This window comes from Geospiza fortis, unplaced genomic scaffold, assembly GCF_000277835.1.
Source record: "Geospiza fortis unplaced genomic scaffold, GeoFor_1.0 scaffold327, whole genome shotgun sequence".
Lineage (NCBI taxonomy): Eukaryota > Metazoa > Chordata > Aves > Passeriformes > Thraupidae > Geospiza > Geospiza fortis.
In genome coordinates this window covers 1,471,513-1,496,988 of record NW_005054410.1, presented here as the reverse complement: position 1 = coordinate 1,496,988, position 25,476 = coordinate 1,471,513, and the positions used below count along the sequence as shown (strand labels likewise).

Below are 25,476 nucleotides of genomic sequence, written 5' to 3'. Positions count from 1 at the left end.
AAATTCCTTCAGCTGCCACCTCCCTGCCAGAATTCTGTTCCTCAAGCTCTCTGAATACTATGAATAGGATTAGGTTGTATGGCTGCACTCTCCCTCCCAAGGGATTCCCCTTTAAAAAGGGATTACCTGCATGACCTTGGCATAACTCCTGTGTTTTATTTTCCAGTGTCACACTACAGATCACACTGTGTCATCATAATGTCTTATTGAGGAAGAGTATGCCAACTCTTAGGGCTTCCATTCAGAAGGAACCCAAAACTTAGAAATGCAAGGAAGGCCTTTTCCTATGGGTTTGCTCCCACCCTCTTTTCTGCAAGGTTTATTTTTTCCTCTTTCACCAAACTGGAATGTTCACAGTTACAAACTGACCCTATATAGACTGGGGTGCCTATCAGTGTTTGCAATAACCAGCACGCTCTGCTGTGCAGAATATCCATTCCATTCAGTCCAAAAGCCACCCAGAGTTTATCAGGATGTACTCACTAGCAGGGACAGGCAAAAGGAATGAACTGCAGTACGGGAAATTTGTAGTGCGTGTGTGAGTTATCCTCCAAGGGAAGGTGATGAAGTGTACTCCTTGCTTGATTTACCAAGTGATTTCCCTTTCTCCCTAATGTTACTGTAGTTACCATATGTGCTATAAGAACATTAAGAATCCAGTTAAAAGGGTAAACAAGCACCCAATTTCCTGGTTTTGACCCCACTTAAGTTCTCCTAATGTAAAGCTTTTGCCATGGTAAGGATGCATCTCAGCCCATGTGCCTCTGAATCAGGGACTGCATTACTTAATGACCCTTTAACTGTTATGAGATCCCAGTGCTGCAGTATTAGGATGCTCTTAATGTGGGTCAGCCTATGGTTCACGTAGTGGAAATCTCTTATCACAAGGCAGAGGAGGGAATTTTCTTGCAGTGATTGCAATGATCTACTACTTTGTGTCTCCTTTCCTTTTCTCCCTGCTGCTGCTCTTCCCCATTGCTTAACTTCACCCTGCTTATGCTCTTGTAGTGTCTCATGAGAAGAGCACCTTCATTGCTGTTGTGTGTCACATCTTAATTAACTAATAGGACAGCACACAATTTCCACATTGAAATTTCCACTAGCATCTCATGCTGTGAAGAGATAGTGTTATTTCACCTCTCTTTGTTGTTTTGTGGGTATGTTCTCTATACAGCTGCATTCGTGTTGCTAAATCAGCCTTCGATTTGACTTCACAACTGAGCTAAATGCTGACCATTTTCCATAAGCAAAATACACAATTTATCACGTTTTTGATTGCTTGGAGTAGCAAAGGAATGGAGATAAAATTGAAAACTTCATTGTGAGTTATCAGTCGCATTTTCTTTTCTTTAATAATTCTATTTTGTAACTGATGACAGAACTCATTTAGGATCAGACCATTTTAGGCTGTGCTTTGATAGAAACCAAAGCAGTTACAGCTCCTGAGATGAAGATCTTTAATAGATTTGAAAGGCAAGAGCTATCTCAGTCTAGCACGTTGCCTCTCCAGTGCAAAGAGGTTCTCAGCAGCTTTAGCTGCAGCTCGCTGCCTGCTCAAGGACAGAACTATTTGAGCAATTCTGCTGTAAAAGCTGCAAAGGCTCTGAAAACAAAAGCTTCCCCTTTTATTAAACTGAAACATTTCACTGTTTGATTTTTCAGCATGACCCCACAAATAGCTGAATCAGATGTTTTAAAGTTCTGTGGACTGTTTGTGGGGACAAGAAGGTCAGAACGTGAGGAATGGGACAGAACTTCACTCCTGCATAACTCATCCCTTAAAATGCACTTTGAGTGTATTGCAGGATGAGGAATGAGAATGAGAGAAAGCACAGACAGGAATGTGAAAATCCTATAGTTTAAATGGTGGATTTACAACCAGATAGCTCCAGAGTATATAGCTCTTTCCTTCTTTTTTGGCATCATCCCTTTCAGTTCTCCCAATGTATAATCACTTGAAATTCCTCTTAAGTCTCTGTTTCTAAACCCTAAGAAGCAGCAAACCTGAGCCTTGCTGTTTGCATTCTTCTGATATCAAAGCCTCCTCTCCCAGCGGGGCCCTTAGCCATAGGAGAGGTTTGAGGGAGGAGGAAGAGATGTTTTTCCTTCTCAGCTGCTGCACCAGATTGGAGGGTGGGGAGGAGAGAGGGAGCAGACATAGTTTTTAATATTCAAAATGGAGGCTGGGATGTGGTTGCTGTCTGAGCCTGACATGCTGCTGCTTATCACTGCTCCCCTTAGCTGATGTGACAGCGGGGCTGGAGCTGGGTGGAGGTTGGTACCTGGTGATGAAGAGTGCCCATCCTCTCAGGGAGTCAGGAAGAGCCTTGGTTAATCTGTTTCTGCAGAAGCTCATATCCCAGAGATATCTTGTACTACAAAGCTAGCAGTACAAAGATATTTTTGTTTATGTTTAAAAACCTGTGTTACAGATTTTCAGGAAGTATTTATTTATTCTTGAAATTAGCTGAGCAGGAGAATTAGCTAAACAGAGATGGATTTAGAGATCAGTACAATGCAGCAAGATTAAAAAACCCTTTCCATCTGAATTAATGAATTTCAGACTGTTTTTCATAAATTAGTTTTTCAGAAGTCATCTGTGAAGCCTTGTCTAAAGAATTTTTAAAGGTAACTTAATGGGATGGAGAAAAGGTTTAAAATTATCTACAGAGGCTGTTGCAGGAGATATTAAATATTGATTTATCTTGGAGTAAGAATCATACTAAAGAGTGAGGCTTGTAGTCAGATCAATTTATCTGGAATACAAACTATATGGCTGTATTTAGTACGATGTCAACATGAATCTTAAACAAGTAGATGTGAAAGGTTGATAATTTAATTTAAATCAATTGGCTTTCAAAATTTTCAATTAAAAAAGAAATCTGAACAGTTCAAACTGAACTACTCCTAAATGCTTCAGGTGGTTTAAAAGATGCTTCATTTAGTCAGTCATGCTGTATCATAATGCTCCTCTGTGCATCTTGTTGTAGCTAGGAACAAAAATATATAGCCCAAGATTTCTCCAAATCTTGAGTTTTTAATACTTCATACTTGAAATCACAGTGTAAATAGTTCAAGTAATCTGGCAAATAACGCTGCAAGCAATTTTCTGCTACTTGCCACTGCTGCTGCACTGCCAAAGTTTTGGTCACAATATAAAAGTTGGCTAAGATTGTTCTTAAGCATCTAAAACTGATTATGCTCTGTTTTTAGGCATAAATAGATACCAGTATGGCAGCTAGTGGTACTGGCTAAAGCATTATCCAGTATGTATAATAATCCATAGATCTCCAGTAGGAAAACTTTTATCCAAATGTGACATTAAAGCAGGATGTCTCAGATAATTTAAGTGTTACGTTTGCTTTTGTTTGTACTGTTTTCTTTAAACATATTCATTAAAAAAGAGCAGAGCCTTTAATGTTCCATGACTGAAAAATCCATCAAGCAGATTTATGGCAGGGGCACTGTGGCACAGCAGCCAGTGGACTGGCCTAATGTGCAGAAGGCCTGGGTTCAGCTCTCAGCTTAATCATTGACTTTCTGGGTAACCAGAAGATAATAATTTCCCCTCTCTGTGCCTGAAGATTCAGTTAACAACCTCCATTTCAGAATTATTTGGGTATTACTAATGAGCAGTGGTAAGCATTGCAATTGTCTACATATATCATAGTAAAAAACTCCAAAATACTGATTGCTTCCCCAGAACAATATTGTTCTCTTTCCTGTGAGAAAGAGCTATAAAACATGATTGCAGTTATAAAGTATACAAGTATACAAAGGAGTAAGGAAGGTATGAGGCAGGAAATTCCCTCTTACAGTTTGTATTTATCCACAGAACAGCAAAGAATCTTCCACTGGAATGAGGTGCTGGAATGTTCCTTCAGTAAATTGCATGAACTTTTCCATATACATCCACTAGAGTGGGAGAATAAGGATAGGGGAAAAGAGAGAAAAAATGCATTTTAAATGCAGAGAGATGCAGCAGGACCCAGCTTATGCTTATACTGAAGATGAGGTCAAAAATAGGTCTTAAGTGGGACGTAAGTGGCTAATTTGTGGGTGAAACCACTGCTTTTGAAACACCCGTTCAAGGTTGGTTGTTAAGGTATAAAGGCATTTTCTAAATTGCATTGTTGCCTGGAGCAGAAGAGTACTTAATAAATATCTTATCTGGGAAACTTGAGACAAATTTTTCTCAATAAAAACAAAGGAAGGTTTATAAAGTCATTCTACTTTTAATGAAAAGCTAGAGAATGGATTTGTGCCAGTGGCACTAGCTATAGACTAGCAGTTTCCTCTTTGTATATTGCAGCAGTAAAAGCACATTATTTTTTCCCACCCATACATAGGTAATTGTTTTGCATTTAGGATGGTTTCAGGTGCAAGAGTTCCTGGATTCTGCATGGAAAAAAATGCATAGCTTTCAGTTATCCTTTTAAGGTCCTCTGTTATTTTTTTTTATTCATAATTCCTTCATGGAAGAGCTATTCCTTCCAAGGCATGTAAATCTCTCCCAGTTTCAAGGAAATGCATATTTGCCTGCATTTGCATGTAAGAGAGAGAGACTTTATCCTACTTTATCAGTTGCCTTTTGTTTTTGGTTTTTTTTTTTTTTTTGTGAATGAGCAATGTGGTCTAATGATGTGGTCTAGTTCTAGCACTCCCGTGGCAGGAGTGTTAGAACTAGAGCTGGATAATCTTTATGGCCCCTTCCAACTCAAACCATTCTCTGACTCTCTGAATTCACAGCCTTCATAAATCCAGTTTTGCTTTTGCCTTGAGTATATGTTCTAAAAACATAGATTCTGAATAACTTAGTTCTGATTGTGTTAGGGAGTTCAGTAAGTAAATATAGTGATTTCACAGATGGAGAGTTATTCCTTCACTTCAGCCAGGACATTGCTAATGCAAGGTCTTGTCTGCTCCTTACAGGACTGAGTTCTTGGCTGTCTATTGTTTTATTCCTAAACCAGAATAATTCTTTGTGCCAGAAGGTCTTCAACCACCTGTCTCAAAGGAAAAAAAAGAATGATCAGTAAGAAGGATAAAGCATCTTTTTGAGCCTGGAAGAAACCTGTTTAATTATTTTTCTCAGATTCTGTGTACATATAAGAACTCCACACTTTGGCTCTGATTCAGCCAAGTGCATTTAGTCCATTCTTCCTATGCTGCCCTGGAGTTAAGTACTGATTATCCATGTCCTTGAGGCCTCTGTTGGACTGGAGTGAAAGTATTTGGCACCTTACAGGGTTAAGGTCTATATGAGGCTGCAAGAATTTGCAACTCACTGTTTTGTTTTCTTTGTTTTTTGTTTGTGTTTTTTTTTTCTTTTCCCAGTTGCATGAGGATTAGAGACAGGAGCTAGTTGAGGGGTACATTTATATTATCACAGGCATTACGTACATCATACTTGATATTGTAATCATGCAAACAGTAATCTTGCCTTCTTGACATAAACAGTAAGCAGCACTTTTTCCTGAGGCTGAAATAATCACAGAAAAAACATGGCAGTGATGGAGGTACAAGAGACAAAACACTGCATAATGATGTTATTATCATTGTTCCATTGTCACCCATCTTTACACCTTAGTGATATGATCCTTTTCTCTCTGAAGATAACAAAAGAGGCCTGAATATAAACAGAGCAATATATAAGCAGCAATCATAAAATGCAACCTGGAAAAATTGTACTTAAAATGCTACCAAAAAAATCATCTTGATAAATACAGAAAAAGCCTACTTAATCTTTGTATGCATGGTATGCAATTATATATTTACATCCAGCACAAGGCAAGGCATATACTTGAAAACAGTAGCATTTGGTGGGATTTTGCTAACTGCCTTGATTGCATTTCTAATTCTAAATATGAATATGAACATTTAAGCCCAAGTGTCTTTTGCATCTCCAATTTAAACTGCTTCAGGTGTCTTCCTGAACACGGGATGGAACAGGCATGTCTGGAGGCTTGTGTTGTTTATAGAGGTAAAAAAAAGGGGTGGGTGCTCCCAGTGACTCATTTGTGATGTTTGGGGTTAGGTGTCTGTACTGCCAAAGCCCTGCAGGATTTGCCCTAATGGAGAAACTCAAACCTACACTTACAGTATACAATACTATTCATGTTCAAAGGTTGCTGTAACAAAATGCAACTAAGTTTAATTCCTTACTTGAAAAAATACTGGCAAATAGAATATTTGAAATATTTACTTTTATACCTTTATAACTACTAGCCATGTGTTGAGTAGGAAAATTTGCAATGATTGAGATTTGATAATTGATTATTGCATCATCTAGTCGAGGTTTATCAAAGTTTTTCCAGCATTATCTGATGGTACCTAAAACTCTGATATGTGCCTGTTATAAGGAGCAGTTGAAATGATGGAATGGAAGTATTTATAAGAATATCATCTTTCTTTATCTTAGCTTTTATAGTTTAACTTTAAACTTGTAAATGTCCATTTCTATGTGCTTCTGTTTGCATATTATTCACAAAAGAACATCAGATTGCTTCTGAAGATGTTTGGCTGGTGACATGTGTGCATGTCTGTCTAGATGTGTGTTTTCTGGATTTTTTAAAAGACCTTTATTGTCCCAACGCCCTGTGTGGATAGCAGCTGAAAGCAACAGCTTTGTGCTGTTGAGGTTTGCAGAACACCGCAATGAAATTGAAATTGGTGACTTCTTTTCCGCCTTTTCTTTCCATTCCAAAAAAATTGCTGTGCTGAACCTAGAATAGTTTTGCTGCTTGTTTCACTGCTGTGGCTTCCTTCTAAAACTGGGTTTTCAGCCTGGAATATATTAGCAGGTGATTAAGAGAGAAGGAGATTCAGAGTTTTGAGCTAGTAACCAAATTCTGTTCTGATTCTAATGCATGAGAATACCTTCAATGAAATTTAGTCACGAGCATAAAAATCTGGGGAAACATGCAGATATATGTACAGAGTTATGAAATTGTCTAAATTTGGTAAAAGCATTTTTGTTCACTTTTTTGGCATTTAAATGGCTCAATTTTAAAATACTTGTTGAAAATGAGGCCATAACCGACAAGGTCCAACCACCTGCTAAATTAAACTTAAATATAAATTTACATTTATTCCTTTCTACTATTTAACCTAGGATAAAAAACCCTTTGTTTTACCATATCCTTGCACTTTTATTCTTGTAAATCAAATGTTAGAAATTTAAATGAACATTCCAAAGATCCATGAGTAGCTATTGAATTGCTTCCATTAGTCACTTTACAGCACAGAAAGAAACCAAACCACAGTCCTGCTATTTCCTAGTAGAAGTGAATGTCAATCGTAATTTAAGTTTATTTTTGTATGTCTCTCAAAAATGCACACGTATGTGTTTAATTAGAAGAAAATTTGGGGTTTTTTTTAATGGTTGCATTCAGATTCCTTCTAATTACAAGGTAGATTATAGATTTGATCTATACCATTTACCAGCTCTTCCTTAAATTTAGTGATGTCACAAAAGAAAATTAACTTGTGTCCCTAGAAGGCTCCCAATTAATAATCTGTGGAGTTAGTCAGGAGGGGAGGGAGCAGCAGAGAAATCAAGGGAATTTCTCTTTGACTCAACAGTTGAACAGCTTACACTCTGGAGGACGAGATTTGATTACCTTAGCATGTGTTACTACAAATGTTATTAACAGTCATAAAATTATCCAGCTTTTTTAGAAACAAGTGACAGACCAAGCTTTGGACTCTTTCTGACCCCTGGCAAATTCTCCAGCATTCATAGAGAATTATGCAGAGTGTAAAGTAGTAATTCCTCTTGTTTGCTTTTCATTTACCAGCTGCTAATTTAATTGATTGTCCCTTTGTTTTTCAAGGACTAATTTCTCCTCGGTCTGTGGTGGAATTTCACAGTTTGTGTGATTTTTTTCCCCTTTTAATCTTTACCTTTTAATCTTTACCTTTTATGTAATTTTACTGTATGCTGCAGCCTGAGCTTGCTGCTGAAAAAAAGAGTTAATCACAATGGTCTCAGATGCTGCCATGCATCATGGCTTTGTACATGAATAAAAAGTTGGAAACCGCATGAAAGCAGTAGTTGGGTTACCACACAACTGGATATGCTTAAGTCTGAACGCTTCATAACTCTAACTACTGGGGAGTTGCAAACTTATAAATAACCTTGCAATTGGTTAAAACCATATTAAAACCATATGAACAAAGACATAAAGCATTTGGCTAAGGAGGCTCAGTAAATGCAGTAATCCTGTTGAAAGTAATCTAACCAGGGCAGATCCATAGCTTAAGAGTGCCTCCAGACCATGGCCATAGTTATGGAGATGGCAATATTTCATGTGCAGGAGGACATAATATTCTCCTTAGGTGGAAATATTTGCTATCAGTTATTTTTTTCCCTTTTAAAAAACAGGTTTGAATTGACAGACTCCCTACTAAAAGCAGGCTTCCATACACTGAAGTCTATAAACATCTTAGCATCTGCTGAATGCTCTTGATAATCAGAGAATTCATTTAAATCCTTCTTATTTGTGTTCAAGATGAAGATGGCTACTGCTCACACTAGCTGAGAAGAAGCTCTTGGAATTCTGATCCTTAAAATCAGGCTTCCAAAATAATTAGCTGATGACAGTGTTTACAAGTTGTCTATATGCATTGGCATTTACTTATCTGGGGAATTTTTTGTTTTTTAGCCCACTGGTTTCTAGACTAGATTTGTTTCTAGACACTTCAAATTTTGATGAAATTGCAATTCTCAATTTTGACTCCAGAACCTGGTTCTTAAAAGAAGTCTCATAATGTGACAATCACTGTGAAATTCTGTTTCTGAACAACTTTGGAGTGTATTTTCTGCTGTGATGGTCCTGCCCATGTCACATTGTCACATGGAAGCCAGCTGAGGCTTGCCAGGCAGGCAAAGAAATTTTACTGTAAATTCCCTGTTATCTGCTTCTAACCTCTTACTTTTCAGTTATGCTTTAAGATGGAAGAATATATTTAAAAGGAGACCTAGTGGCTTCTCTCTCCCCACATCTTTTCAAGCAAGCTGTTTGCTTTGAGGCACTGCAATGTGATGCAAATCTGTAGTCTGTCGCAGGGATGCTGGTCCATGCTGTATGTTCAGCATGCAAAGATATTGCTGAAACAGTTTATGAACAGCATAGGGGCCTCCAAAACCTGGAAGCAGCACTATCTCAGGGTGAAAAACCACTCACTGTGCCTCTCTTGGTCTCTGAGATCATTGAATTCAGGAGTTTCACTTACAGAAAAAATAAAGAAAGGGCAGGTTGTGTCAACATCATAGGTGTCAGCATATCCTTCAGTCCTAAAACCTGTAAATCCTTGGAAAAGGTACACCTTGTATCTTGTAATATCTTAAAATAACAGCATTCCTACAATAAGTTTGCCTGCTTTGCTAATTTAATTTCTGGTTTTTGGAGCAACTCCCAGTGCTGTGATATTGAAAATGAGTCCTAGGCATTCACCACAGTTCTGCAAAACCAAGGGCCATGCTTTCAATTGTAACAATAGTGCCACTATTGTGTTTATCTGCTCTGCCATCCAAAGAATTCCAGGAGTTGCATGCCTGCACACCAGTGGGATGATTGACATTGTTGTAATAAGGTTAATGTTTAAACTTCCCACCCATAATAACTAAAATATCCAGAGATAAGGCTGAAAGTCAATTTGTAATTATCCCTGCTGTGCCAAGACGTTGCAAAAGATTCTAAGTGGAAGGTAATTTAACTTTTCAGTCCCAGCTGTTAAAAAGTAGTAAGAAGAAGGTGAAAAGCTTGGGGCATTTGTATCTTGAGTTTCCAGGGAGGAGAAAAAAAAGAGTTGTAATTTCTCCTGGTTCAAACTGGGAATAATTTTCTCTGTGTTCTACTGAAAATGTCTTTTTTATGTTTTGAATACATTAAGTTATTTGCTGGTTGTTTACTGTCCATGGTGCATGAAGGGAATAGATCATAGTTAGCAAGTAAGCTACTAGAATGTTTAGTATAGAATAATTCAATTGAAATGCATTTCATACATAAAGACAACATGTGATAATTATTTGTAGTTATTCTAACTAAAGCACTGTCCTCAGAAGAAATAATATCCCTTCAGTCAAATGTTCTGTGGCTTCTGTGAATGACCCATATTAATTCGATTTCTAGAAACTGCCTCTTTAAATTGATGTTGGGTAACTGCTTCCATGCTAGACGATTGAAATAAAGGTATTACATCATTGTCCAAACACGTCTGCTTCAATAAAAGTATTTGTTTGCAAAAAAAGATATATATTTTAAATCTTTTACACAACCATCAGCATGCATGCCATTTTCCATTTCAGGCTAAGCATACATTTCAGATGTGGAAAAAGCAAGCATGTTGAAATAATTTGAGGCATGGGTATAGTCAGATCAGTTTTGGTAATCCAGAAGGGAGGGGTGCCCAGTGTATTATTACGTTTCATATATTATTTTTCAAGAGATGGATGCAATCAGTCATCTTCTCGCATATGGTTTGAAAAAAAAATTGTCTCGCTGGCAAGTAAACTGTTATTTAAGTACACAATCCACAGTACTACAGAAACAGTTTTGCCAAACTTGTCCAAGTATTCTCACATCCTTAAAGATGGTATAAATATCATTTATGGCAAGCAGTTTACTTCAGACTATATGGAATGCCTTCCTGCTCCCCTGATCTAAGTGTCCCAGTTTGCATTATGGCCTTTATTGCTTCTGTTTGATGGAGTGATCAGTAAAAATTTAATGACACTATAAAATAATAAAAATGTCATTAATTTACCACGGATCCTGGATGCAGTGGTTGTAAAGTTACATTAATAAACAGAATATTTTTTACAACAAAAAGCATTGTTACGTGGGAACGTATAAATAACACACATAAATTTAAGAGCAATTTTACTGTTAGTACACACATTATTATGGAATAGCCAATAAGTGTATAAAACATAGTATATAAAATTTTATGAAAATATACTGTGCGCATCAAAAATTCAGCTTTTATCTAAGTGCAGAGAAAAGCCATTATTGTGTGCTTACTGTTTCATTGCTGTTCTTTCACAAGATCACAATTTTATATTTGTTTCTAGTCATTTGAAGTTTGCAGCCTTTTCCGAGGCAGGGGCTAAGGCTTCCTTTTGCTTTACTCCCTGCTTCACTGAATCATTCTTTTTACCTTCCACACGTGAAGAAAGAATTGATACTTTCTGGCAGAACGTGATGGAAAAGTTGCTAATTTAATGCAAAGCTAAAAATAATGCCAAAGGGGTTGCAAGGCTTGCTTGGCGACACTGGAAATAAGGGATAACTATCTAGCAGTCTATCTGTCATCACTGGGGCTGCTCCATCACTGACTGTGATAATATGTGAATATGATGGATGCCACAGCCTTGTGGCTCATAACATTTAACATTCATCAGCTCTCACTAACGGGGGCTTTATAATTTAAATATCTTTATTTAATATGCAACATCTACCTCATACATCATAATTTCAAAGCACTTAGAGAACCAACAGTCCTGCAAGACAGTTGAGCAGACTTTAATTTTTTCAATAACTTTTACGTTTTCTGCATGTTTGTGACTGACAACGCATAAATAAGTGCCTAATCATATCACAGAATGGAAAATTAAGGTTTGGCTGCTAAGAAGGTTCTTTTTTCTCTTCTTTTTCTCATTTTGAAGAAAGGATTATTTTTACTATGTGTTCAAAGTATAAAGAAGCACAAAGGATCTGATTTGTGTTGGGAAGTGCTTTCAGTTTCCTAATGCAAACTCCAACTGACTGTGTTGATCTTGTCACGAGAAAGGGTTGTCAGTGTCATATTCTAAAAATTTTTTTGCTAAGATTTAAATGGAAAAACTTAAAGTCACTTTACATTATAAGCTCCATAGCCAGCACAAAAATAAGAAAAAAATCGGTTCAAAATAGGGGTCAAAAGTGCTTTTCACAGGGGACAAAACACCTGCACTATCCATAGCAGTGCCCTTTATAACAAACTCACCTAAATTTTCTGCTGATGGAGGTCAGGCAGGCAGCAATAGATGCAGTAGCTGATGTACATGTGTGCAGAGGTGATGCATGTGTAGGTAATGTATTTGTTCATGCAGCTATGTATAACCATTTATTTTTAATGAAGGGACGTAATTTTTTTTTTTAATCTAGGAATATGAATTAGAGAATCAATCTTCCTCTCAGTCATATTAGGGGAAACGTGTACTTTTAAAAGATTTTTAGTCTATTTTCTTTAGGATGAGTTCAAGATGGGGGCAAAGACAAATCCCACTGAAAATGATTCGAGCTTAGTGGGACAAGTTTCTTCTCTTATTATAAATGTTACATGAATTTGTTGTGTTTCATGGAATTGTAAAGGCATGCATTAGATAAAATCATTTTTAGTATTGAGGAAGATTTTCCTATTTTTAAAAGTCCTCTGAATTTGTGTAAACCCGATGCAAATATTGAACATTTTTTAATATCACTATGATGATTATTTTCAGTAAAAATAGCAAGAAAAGGAATGAATTTAAAAGGCATTTCAAAGACCTAAATATATCTATCTTTGTTAAATCATCTCATGAATTAGGAGGGGGTTATAAAATAGTGATAAATACAGCTCCTTTGTTTGACAAGAGCAGGTATTTTTATGGCATAAGTGCTTTCATTTTAGTGATTCTGAACCTTATCATACAATCTTCAATCTTCCCTTTTCTCCTTCCATGTCAAAATATTGATGTTCTTACAGAAACTTTTTCTTTTTTTCTTTTTTTTTTCCGTTTTCCTTTTCTTTCTTTTTTATTTTTTTTGTAAGAGAATAATTTCTGGTAAAATCAAAGAGAATGAATGACTAGAAAGATATTCCAAATGTGCATATTGATATGTAGCTGGATCTGTTGATTTTTATAGAAGAAAGGTATTTCTCCTTTTTCTGAAACACACTTAAAGGCTGTTCTTCCAAGAATACTGCAGGTGCTGTATTAACATCCTTTAAAAAAAAGCTTTTAGTGCAAATATTTTGAAAGAGAAAATAAATGTGCCAAAAGCTGTTTTCTTAGCACTGATCTTTGTTTTTATCTCAACTGCAAATCAGCCCTTTGCAATGGAACACAGTATCCTTGATAAACTTATTTTTCATTCTCTCTACCAGTAAGACAGATCCCATCCTGATGATTCAGGTGTATTGTTACACATTTTTCAGCAAAATATTGGGCCTCTAGTATTATAGTGCCTTTCTACAGTCAAATTTTATTTGTAACTCTTTATCTTCTCTTGAGTTCCTTTGTGTAGGAAAGGAAGGATGTAGGCTCCTTCATCAGCCATGGATTTTACAGAAGAAAACAAGTGAAGTAATTAACTAAATATAAAATGCAGAGTTATTTTGTCTGAAAACTGGGAGATTCTGAGGAACTTTTAGAAATGCATTTAGTACCTGAAATGCCTCAGCTGCATGTTGTGGCAAATCCAGTGTCAGACTGAGCTTTCTTTTCCTCTGCAAATGAAACAGAGAATAATTTTAAAAATCCATGGCTGAAGGAAGTGAAAGCATGAGGAATCAAAACATTCCTCCCTTTTCCTGATGGGGTTTCATGGCTGAAACACAATGACAATAGAAAAATAATAATATTGGAAAGCAGGAGTAGCTGGAGGCAGAGCAAATGAGGAGTCAAGGCCGTGTTTTGTCCTGAAGAACATTCCCAAGTGTCTACCATCTTTTGGGAGAGACTCTCCCAATGTTTTCTCCTCGTGTCTAGTATGCACAGCACAGAACTAGGTCATTGAACAATAGACTGAACAGCAGTCAGCACTCTACTTCTGCATAATGCATTAAGTATAACATGGAGAAACTGCTCGTGGAGCTGAAAGCTGGTATTTCACGTCTCTAAATTCAAGCTGACATGACATTTAATATTGTTTCATAGTAATGAACAACAAGGTCTCATTCATTCACAAGTACAACATAATGCCAAGTTTAATCTGAAGAGGTAACAACAAGGCAAGAGGGAAAACATGCTATGTTCCTTCAAATGAGAATGCTAAATTAATGATAACCATTGAACACTCTGCCACTGATACACAGCACTACAGAGACCACTATTGAGAGACAATATTACACTGCCTTTACAGTGCCCTTGTCCAGGGGTGAGTGAGGAACTGGGTGCACATATAAAATACCTTTCAGTTTCCACTTTCTGGTTCCAGGTTTCCTATGGAGGTCTCCAGCTCTCAAAAGCTTTCTGTTTTTCTGGGAGTGGGTATTCTTTTTCCTTTTTTTTTTCTTTTTTTCCTTTTTTGTCTTCTTAAGTTCCCTATTCACTGAGGTGCAACTTAAATTTCTAGACAAAATAATATTGTTTCTGTCCTCTATTATTCCTTCTTTCAAATATTTGTCTTTGAAAATCTCTGCATAAAATTCAGACTTGTGTTTTCACAGAGGTATGAATGCAAACTTAAATCTCAGAGCGGGGAAAAAGCGCTTTTTTCATTAAAATACCAGTGCATTTTAATACAAACTCCTCTTTCAGCTTCTGAATTTTCATGTTTCCCAAATGCCGATTGTCTTTTTCAGTTGAAGTTGGAAAATAAGTGGAAAGGCAAAGTGAGCAGCATCGATCAGCACTGTGTGCTGCCAAGAGTGTTTTGTATTTGCATGTACAATCGTTTATGCATTATGGCACTGCAGATCAAAATAATCTCAAAGTTTCTGTATATGTTTCACATTTAAAACTGATTTTCATAAATGCAAACATTCAGAATCTGTAAAAAAAAAAAAAAAAGAAAAAAATTGTCCCTGAGCTAAAATTCTAATTAGATGCATTCATTATTTGTTCAGATTTAAAAAATAAGGCATGTATCGATGCATACCCATATGCACTGGCATATAATGAGAACTATCCTATATGGAGCATTAAGAGTCCTTCTGTTCTTTTCCAGGAAAGAACAAGGTTTGAAAATTTAGGCCCACAGTTAACAGGGAAACCCAATGAAGATGGAAAAATTGGCCCCGGTGTCATCGATCTTACAAGGCCAGAAGATGCAGAAGGTGAGTTGCAATTTTGACCATGGGTTATTGAACACTGCACCACAGGATGATGTGGCTGAAATACTGCCAGTGTCATAAGTACTGCCTGTGTTACATTCCAGCGTAACACTTGATCAATTTCTGTCCGAATTTGTGAGAATTAAGTAGGTCCATAACAAAGTGTGGAGACACAAAGAGGACTCTGCAGCCCTCTAAGCCCTTCTGCAACACAACTGTCTTTTCCCCAAGCAGCTGCCAAATAAGTGTTTGCATTTTATACTCTAACTAAAATTTTAGGAGATATTGAGAAAATGATCTCAGGAAGGATATATATTCCCCATTTTTTTAGTGTTCAGCAGCTTTGAAGAAGGTTAGAGCATTTTCAGAAATCTACCCATCGTGCAGCACCTATTCAAGATTTAGCAAGCAGAATTCTATTCATAGGCAGCTATCAATTGATAATGGAAAAATACTTCACATTTTCTGTATGAAAAGATCTTTTTCATTATATAAGCCTTCAGAGCACTCATTTCAGAGAGAGTTTTATATATCTATCTATATGTTTCAAGCCCCAGGTGGAAGTCAGTGTCTATCAGGACTGAGTTGATTCTCTAGTAGGATTACTATGCATGCTCTGGATGTCACTGGGATCCTCTCTATCCTATGACACGTGTATATATGTAGGAGCCCCACCTCTTGAAAGATTAATGCTCTTCAGATAGAATGAAGGATTTTGCCCCCTCAATTTACTTCTGTTTGAGAATAATTTTGCCCTTTTTAAACTGGGGGAATTCTAGTTATGGCTTAAGAAGCTTAAAACACCTCTGAATTTTTCCATTAACATCCAAACATCTGACAAATCCAAAGTCTGTTTTTTTTTCTTGGATCAAAAGAATAGGACCAGTAAACTTTAGGGAGTTATTATTTATGAGATTTTATTCATCCTTAATACAATTTGATTGTCCACTGTTGTATCATCTGTAAACAGAAAAATAACAAACAGAATGTAGGCAAAAAATAACATTCAGACAGATATTTTGCAACAATTCTTTTTTTTTTAGAGAAAAGGAATCAGGAATCAGGAGATGGACTTTCCAAAGCACTTTTTGACCAATCAGTTATTTATAAGGTGGTTTATAAAGAAGCAGTCATCCAACAGCAATATTTCATATTTCAACATGTTAAAGAATATTTTTTTTGGTCAGTTTGGGTGAAAAGTTGCAAGGGGATACTTACAGACACACAGTGACTGGTTTAGATGACATCAGGCCTCTCACCCCATTGTTGGTTTAGCTAATTTCCTTCAATTCATCCATTCTCTTCCTAGTGCCCTTAATTTAATCTTGATACCCCTTGTGGCATTGGCAGCCTCCCCTGTCACTGGATAGAGCAGAGAGGAGCTTTGCCACATGTAACCCAAGCTACAGGGATGTGTGCCAGGTTAAGGACAGTGTGCATGTCTTCCTAGAGCTGCTGGGGGGGCACTTTGAGGCATGGGGCCTTGCCACGTTAGAAATCCGAGTTCATGAATGGATTCAGGTTTCCAGAATTTGTTTAGCAGCCAAGAGGTATCTCTGGAAAAGAGATGCTGGGTGCATGGCACTGCTGAGCTGAAAAAAAACATTGGCAGGAGTTCTGAACTGAGCTGCTTATTTGTCCTTCTCATTGTAGACAAGGTGAAGTTAGATGTTAACTGGGTGAAAGAAAAATACATTCAAAATATAACCTGAGTTTTGCCCCTTATATTTGGCAAACAGGCTAAGAGATGGCACTTCTAGCCTAACATAATTTGCAGTGGAAGTGCATTGCAGACAGTGCTGCTGAAATATCAGCAGTTACACCGTGGTCTCTGATATCCTGTACCATGCTACAGACTCTGCCCAGCTTCTAATTATTGTGAAACTATTACAGATCTTTCTAGGTTTGTCAAAGTTTTTTATATGCATTCCTATTATTTTGTGCTTCCAAACTTCAGCCCTGGGTTATTATGAAATTTGGAAGCTTATTCTTTAGAATCATAGAATCATTCAGTTTGGAAAACACCCTTCGGGTCATTAAGTCCAACCTAGCATTGCCAGGTCCACCATAAATCCGAGTGCTAGAGTGTCCCAGAGTGCTACATCTCATAAATACCTTTAAAAGGGGTGGTGACTCAGACACTTCCCTGGGCAGCATGTTTCAATGCTTGACAACTCTTTTGATGAAGAGTCTAAGCCTCCCCTGGCACGACTTGAGGCCATTTCCTCTTGTCATATTGTTTCTTCCTTGAAAAAACAATACAGACCCCCATGTCTCTGCAGCCTCCTTTCATGTTGTTGTAGAGAGTGATAAGGTTCTCCTGAGCCTCCTTTACTCCAGGCTAAACACCCTCAGCTCCATCAGCCTCTCCTCATCAGACTTGCACTCCAGACCTTTCACCAGCTTTGTTTCTCTTCTTTCACCCACTCTAAGAATGCCTTGCTGCATTTCATTGTGTTGCCACAGTCACAGTCTCAGCTGAATGTCAAAGGTTCCTAATAGGCACAGTCATGTTTTTCAAAGGCTTCATGTGTTTCACACCTTCCTTTCTGTATTGTCATTTTTACTTTAAATCTTCCCCTCCCCTTTTTTTAGATACTATTCGAATGGAGGTTGCTGTAGAAATCTTTAGCTAATATTTATGTGTGCTTTTACACATATAAAACAAAGAATAAAGATTTCTGAAGTGACATTTTGATGGCCAACTTTTGATGCCCTGCCTTTTCTTGTCAGAAATACATCCAGATCTCTGAGGCCCAGGTGCAGTTGTGACAGAGTGAGTGGATGGATGTTAGATCTGCCCAGTGGTTTTACTGTCGTCACCAGGATTTTAGGACTTATGAAATTGACTACATTTAGGGAAGCTATTAACAATTTGCAGAGTGTTCTTGTAAAAGGGTGGTGGGGGCAGGTGTAAGGGTGGGGCAGTGGTGTAGCAGACTTTTTCCTGAGCTAAGGATTCCAAATTTAATCCCACTGCTGGCCATAAACTGGGGGAAATGGAGTTTGGGTTGTACTCTAATCTCCCCAGTGGTCTAGAGCAAAGGGGCTGTGGAAGTGCAGTTCCACTCCCTCCCTGCCTGCACACCCACATTTCCATAGGAAACCAAAGTGTGCAGAGACATGGTGCATGTCTGTCCATCCCAGCAGGCATTTGAGATAGACCAGATCTGGGAAGTGCTCCTGATTCCCATAGTTTTGACACAACATTTAAGGTTCATGTAATTTGTTAGAAGACGTATCAGCAGACTTCTGTTTATGGAATGACTTTGTAACAGGATCTAGCAATGATTTCTCTCTACTCCTTACATCTTTTCTATAACATATGGCTGTGATCTGGGTCTGACATGATCAGAGTCATGTTTTCCTGTAATTTTAGGAGTGCTTGTGGTACTGGGTCATTGACCAGAAGCTGAAGCTGCAGGTTTTTGGCTTTTTTTGAGTTATGAGTTATAAGTATTAAAATTCTTTAAACTTAGAAATTAGACAAATATGAAATAGTATAGAATGATTTTCTTTTTAGCTTGTCGTCCATGCCCAGTGTGTGAAAACTTCTTAAGATTAATTAAAGATAAGATTTAATTAATGGTAGCTAGTTGTACTTTCAGAGATACAATGTTGTCTTCAAAGTTTATATTGCTCATAATGAGCCATCTCAATGGAGGCCTGAAAATCATTAGGAAGAGTTTTATATTAAATGTGACATAAACCAATATTTCTATTACTTCTTAGCCACCAGCAGGACTGAGCTAACTATATTAAAAATCATGCTCAAACTGTATTTAAAACATTGCCACTCACTGTGACACCATTGATGAATAATCCACAGCTGTTAGACTTGTATCATTACCTGAAATCCCAGTTGCCATGTTAAAATATATGATACATTTGTAGTTAGCAGAATTCAAAAACATGATTTCAAAGCCTCATAAACATTTGGTGACTGGTATCCAAAATTATAAACAACAGCCAATTAGAGAACTAAACAAGGATTTTTTTTTTCCTGAAACATTAACACTTTAAGGGAAACAAAATTCTTTCTGTAGGTGGCTTCATAATTTTGAACATTTGAGGTTGTCAGTGCTGAAATATAGACAGGGATGGACACACCAAGACACATTATTTAGCATACTAAATACTAAAGCATCTAATTCTCAGTTATTGAGAACATTGGATGATGTAAATAAGATTTTTTGGTTTGAGTTCTAGAAAAATATTTTCCTTTCACAGATGCTCACTTTTGGGTGATGGTGCTGCTTCTTTTGAATTGTAAAATGTGCTCAGTGTTAATGGATCTTTCTGGTTTTGTGGATGTGGTCAAATTCCTGGAAATTTGTAGGAAGTGTGTTAAGATTTTGTTTTCTACTAGATAGAAATCTGCAGGGTAGACCTAACCTTTCTGTTGACAATTACTGATTTTACCTTAGCTCAGGTTGCATTGTGGTTTCCTTCAGCAGTTGTATTCAGGGATTCAAATTCCATCAAGACCTGATCTTCATTTCTACCAAAGAATTGGATCTATTAAAATGTAATTTTCTTGATTGGATCTTCGTCTCAGACCAAAAACATCTGAATATTATTGTTTTGCCCCTATCTTACTGTGAGATTTTGTAAAAGAGAAAAAACCTATCTGTAGCTGGTTTTCCTTGGTGGAAATATGATGCATTGCAAAACTAAATTAATTTTTTGAAAGCAAATAGAAATAGATGAAAATGCCTTATTAGTACTTAACATTTAGTTCCCTCCCTGGTAAGAGGGCAGACATCATGCCCAGTGTTTTGCACACCTATTAGGTGTATTATTAAAGGAGCACCTCTGCCATATGCTCAAAGCCTCAACAACCTCATACACACCCAATAGCAAATAATTCCTTATACAAAAGGGTGAGGGTTTCTTGCCTACTTCAAAAAAGATTGGCTCTGAGCAGCTGAAGAGGCAGGTGAGAGGGAACCATACATTTACAGGCAGATCAACCTTGGCAGGCTGCCAGAACGATCCAAACCTGTGAGGTAACTTGTTTAACACCCTCCTGTGCAGAAGTGTAAACAGCAGGTAGCACAGGCAGGGTAAAGCATCACCTACTTTTGTGACAGTGCTTCGTAAATACCGGAGGAAAGAATTCCTCTCCATGCCAGAATTTGTCGCACATAAATATTTGTAATAGTTGCTATGGCAGTTGAGAGGAGAAAGATGAAAATCAGAAAACAGTGAAAGCTGTCTGAACACAAAGAAATGTATCCAGAGAGTAAGCTCAAGTACTGGAATTTTTATTGCCCTGAATTCTTGTTATAGGCCTTTGATTGCAAAAACACCACCCCAAAACAAAAAAAAAACAAAAACCAAAACAACCCCAAACCCTCCAAATCCAATAACTGTATCTTTATATTTAAAGATAAAATATATCCTTATATGAATATGTCTAATATTAATAAGCTCAGATGCTAAAATGTGGCCTTCATTAATTGTAGTTGCCATTTTTAGCATCCATGAATCTGATTGTGCCTTATTCTTGAGCGATATCCTTAAATTTTCCAGAATAACTCATAACAGATAGGAATCTGGGCTGAAGTACTTAGGCATGGCATTTTAGTTGTGTTGGATGAGATTCTGTGCTTCAGCCCTGGAGTAACTCAATACCTACAGATGGGATAGGAATAAGATGTCTTTAAGAACACCCCATCACTTTTCTGATGGCAAACACTTTGTGCATCTCATTGTTGCCAGCATCCCCATAACATTTTAGAGGGGGAACTGAAAATCCTGTGCTGGGAGTGTATGGACTGATCTTTCCATAGCATTGAAACTTATTCCTCTCAAGACACTAATATTTACCGTATAGTATGTTTCTCTTTTCATAATAACAAATCTGGGTATCCTCCACAACTGTTAACTTTTGATTTTCAACTGCTTTAGGTATTTTTTTTTCTACTGCTAAATATGAGGCTTTCTTGTCTGACATTTCCAAGCTACAGTAATAGATTCTTATAGAACAGTATCTTTATTTTAAAAAAATTACACTTAGGATTTTTGATGTTGTACAATTGACCACTTATACAATGCCCTGAGTTTTACATAGGGGCGCCTATAAGCACAGTTATAACTAAGAGCTTTTCACAATTTCCATTATATAGTAAAACATTATTTTCAGGAATTTAGAAGGTGGCTGTAAAAAGCAACTGTGGGCTGCAGTTTTACACAGAAAATCTTCACCCATGAGAAAATTATTGTCACAAATGCTGAAAGCATCAGTCAGTATGTGTAACTATTTTTAGGTGGACTGACTGAAAAATTAAATATAGCAATTCAGTGGTTTAAAACATTTTTCACACTCATGTACAGCCACCAGGTGTAAAACACCCCATGATCCTGATTCTCTGAGGGTTTCTTTGGTAGTGCTACAATTATGACAAAAGAAGCTCAAAGCTTCATAAAATAGTGTAAAATTTCTAGGCACAATTGAATTTTCAGTTGATGGAGAAAGCCACCATTATATCATACTGAGTGAAGGAGGGAGGAATCTTGCCCTTCTTCCTTAAATCCTTGAGCACAGGGAGTGGAGGAGAAATATGAATACGCTAAGGAAAGAACATCATATATTCTGGCTAAGCATAAGCAATTGGTACAGATTCAAACAAGCCCTCTTTGTACAACTGTCTATTTTTCTTAGTCTAAAACGTGAACAGTTTTCTCCTTCAGGAGCCTCAGTATCTCAGAAATAGAAAAGTGTTTAGGATCATTTGCCTTTCTCCATGTACATATGCAAAGTGTCTAAGCAAGCGCCTAGTGAAGAACTTGGTAGCAAGGGGAAAATATTTCTTTAATTTGTATTTTGATTTCATTTCACAGGATCAGTGGTCCAAAGAGTGTGTAGTGTGAGCATTGCAGTGTCTTCATAAATTCTACAAATAATAAATGATTGTGTTTTCAATTTGGCAGGAGTGATTTCACAGGAATTAAAAAAAAGGAATGATTTGTAAATTTTCGTGTAAACCACTCTTTTATGGTAAATACTCTATTTTTTTATCCAAACCAGGTAACTGTGGTCACATATTAAGACATGCCATTGCTATATTTATGAAAACATCTTCCTGGTTTTGCTCACAAATCCCAAATGCCCCAGGGTACCTTACTTGAAAAATTAGCCTGAAGAACAGCTCCTGTTAACATGATGTTTTTGCTTCTTTCTCTTCATGTTATATTATTTACTAGTTACATTATCGGTTGTTTTAATATCAGCACCCCATGTGAAAGGCAATAAGAAATGGCCTATGCATATCCTAGCCCCAGCTCCTTGCTAATTACTGATATGGCAAGTGAAAACAGCTGCCACTGGATGGAAGGAATTAGTTATATTGATGCAAAAAATGATGTTGCATCATTCAGAAAGTTACAAATTATTGAAGATGGAATGCAGGAAATGGGTCACTAAAGCCATGGCTGCAACACATTTTCAAGTCTTTTGCTTTTGCTCTGCATTTCTTAATAACACGTAATTTGAGGGAGGTGGTTTTGTAAAAACCTCTCCCATTGTTAAATATAATTCCCTTTTACAAACTACATTGTACTTAAGCTTTTAAAAATCATTGTTTTGGTAAAGAACATGTGAGCAAGCAAAGAACAGTGTTCAGCCACACCTTGAACAATGCATCCATCAAATGTGAAGTCAGACTGCCTTCTTTCTCCATCCTTAATTCCCATCTGTCATTTCTCCATCTTAAAACAAAACAAAGCATTGACTGAAGTATGAATGGATCACTATGGCCCTTGTTCAAACAGGACTTTTTCAACATAAAAGCTTTTAGGGATGACTGAAGACTGCAGAATTAGCCCCTGTGTTTTAAATTGATGTTGTATTTTCTGGATGTTTTAGGTGACACTCATGTCATGAGAAATTTGAAATTATGTGAATAACAGCTACACTGGCAGTAGAGCTGTTACTTTTATGGAAACTTTTTTATGTTAAATAGATTAGTGCATTTTTCTTTGTATTGCTTTGACTTTGAATATCATTAATATAGTAACAACAATTGCTTAGCTGGTAGACTAGCTGTTTTTTTTTTCTGAAAAATCAAATCAAATTCACAGATCTTGTCAAATACCTAAAAATAGTTGTTAGTATTTTTTCTCTTGGACTGGGCTGTTTCCTGCATGATTTTCCTTTCAGGGGGGCCTCTATTTTCCTCAACTGAGTGTGAAATAAAAATCAAAGGGAAACAGCAACAATGTTTGTGGATTGAATAATGTAGATTATTAGATCTGATGACTGGCAATCCCTTACTTCTGGCATCATTACTTGAGCTGAAAATTTTTCAACTTAAATATGATTCATATTTCTTTGCTATCAATAACATTAATGTCAGAATGGGGTTGTTAGCATTTAATTAATTATCTGTGAAGGGTCTTGAAGTCTGCAAGTGGCACATGATTGAAAAATATGATGACACTTAAACACCTCCCCAAATTTATAGTAGAGGCTGCTTCTTCATCCCAGTTTCTCTATAGATGTTTCATGGATCTTCACAGAGTAACTCTTATGTTGGAGCACATGTGTGACTGTGTCAGCCACCAGGAGCTAAAGCCAGGCCTCAAGCCCTAATTAATGCAGTTAATATCCCATGTAATTTAAAGCATTATTTTATTGTTTTAGCTATAGTCCATGCCAAGTTTCCATGAGGGTTAGCTTTGCCATAGAATGTGGTCAAGAAATCTAAACTGTTTGTGTAAGCCATCAAGCAAGTAGCTGCATTTAGCAGTTTCAATTCATTTATATAGCACAGATTTGGGCAGGGCTAGCTGTGGAGCGTGGATGTGCTAGCAGCTTATTTAGAATTATTGTTTTGGTATTTATTAGGGCACTGCTAACAATTCAGCTTTAAACACTGGTGAGCGAATGGTGGAGCTGAGAACAGTTGCTTTGATTTCACACGCAGCAGATATTCCACTCTTAATTTTAGCTTTAGACTTTCAAATGGGAAAAGATGTATATGCAGGTTGCGAGTATGGCTGTGAAAACTGGTGCTGTGTTTTAATTGAGATTAAGTATTTTGCTTGCATATGTAAAACAAATGTACTAAAAAAAGTAAACTCACTGCCACCAAAACTGAAAACAAGGCACTCTGGAAAATATATGCTGATATATAACTGGCTAGAATTTCCTTCATTTTGCAAAGCCACGAGCCACATGCATCAGCTCACCACAAAGTCATTAGGTCTTTTTAAACTCAGATGAAAAACATTAACAAATACCACAAAAGGCTTTAGTATGGCCCCTTTGTTCATTCACATATGGCAGTTTATAACTCCCGCACCACTTGGGTCGTGTGTTTGTTTAAGCTGCCTCCATCAGGCCAGCCCTGAAAGAACAAAAGACATCTTGAGCGATCCTAAGCAGGAAATGGGCTAATCTAAACATGGCTTGTGACACTATAAGTAGAATAGAAAGGGGAGGGATTGATTAGTCATTAATGTCCAATTGACTCCATATGGATGTTGCAATAATAAGGCCTTTTTCAGTGCAGTAGCGGAGTTATTGAATTAGAGGTTTATGTTTCCTCAGAGCTGACCTTAGGGAATTCCCAGTTGGTTCTTCGTGTTGATGTTTTAAAGAGAATGGAGTCTCTTAGCAGGGAAAAGGGAAGTCTTATCATAAGGAAGTGTTGCTTGGATGTAGCTAACCTGTGCTACAGTATATTCTCACCTTTTAATATTTACCTAGTGCATTTCAGAACCCTTGCAGGTGAAAAATTTTAGAGGCTATTTAAATATTGCAGTATTTCATGAATTGCTTGTGGCTTACCCGGTTTTTCTCCCCATTCATTCTCTGACATGCAGCCTGTGAGAAATGTTCACTGCTCAAATTGCAGCTGAATAATATTTGTTTAGCATTTGGAACAAAAGCTGCCTGACAAACAGAACATTTGTGTCACCCCTGTTCCAAACCTTGCCATATTTCCAAGTGGGTATTTTGCCAGTGATGACAAGACGTGCCAGTAAAGAATGAGAAAATCTGAATGGTGTTGGGGATGAAGAAATAAGAGGCAGGCAAGGGGCAAAACAGATAAATGTTATTCTACAGCTGCTACATGTTGCTTAGATTACAGTGAAGTAGCAGTAATTTTTGTAAATTTCTCTAAAATTGATAACCCAAAATATTAGTTAAATACCAGCTCCTGTGTTCTAAGCTTGCCAAAGCTGCTCTTTCTATTCTGTTGTTTCCGTATTTGTCTTTATTGATTTTAACTGCTGCTATATGTTTCACAAAGGCTGCATTTGTCTGTACACAGGCTGAAAGCAGCACAGGGCACTACTAAGCTGGTTTTCCATTCTCCCTGTCTTTATGGCATGTCCATATTGATGAGTAACCCATCTCTTGCAGTAAAAGAGTGACTCCTGTTTGCATGTTTGTCAGGTTCTGGTCTGTGCAGTGCTAGCTGTATTACCACAGACAGGGCC

At 37.1% G+C, this 25,476-nt stretch overlaps 1 protein-coding gene across 8 annotated transcripts in view; it reads left to right on the top strand.

Annotated features, from left to right (window-relative positions):
- SOX6 (SRY-box transcription factor 6) overlaps nucleotides 1-25,476 on the top strand; it is a 368,901-nt gene that overhangs the window by 322,601 nt on the left and 20,824 nt on the right. For all 8 annotated transcript variants that reach the window (XM_031061343.1, XM_031061342.1, XM_031061337.1 and 5 more), the window contains one exon: nucleotides 14,919-15,027. In XM_031061343.1, coding sequence (XP_030917203.1) covers nucleotides 14,919-15,027 — 109 coding nt within the window. The remainder of the gene's footprint in view (nucleotides 1-14,918; nucleotides 15,028-25,476) is intronic.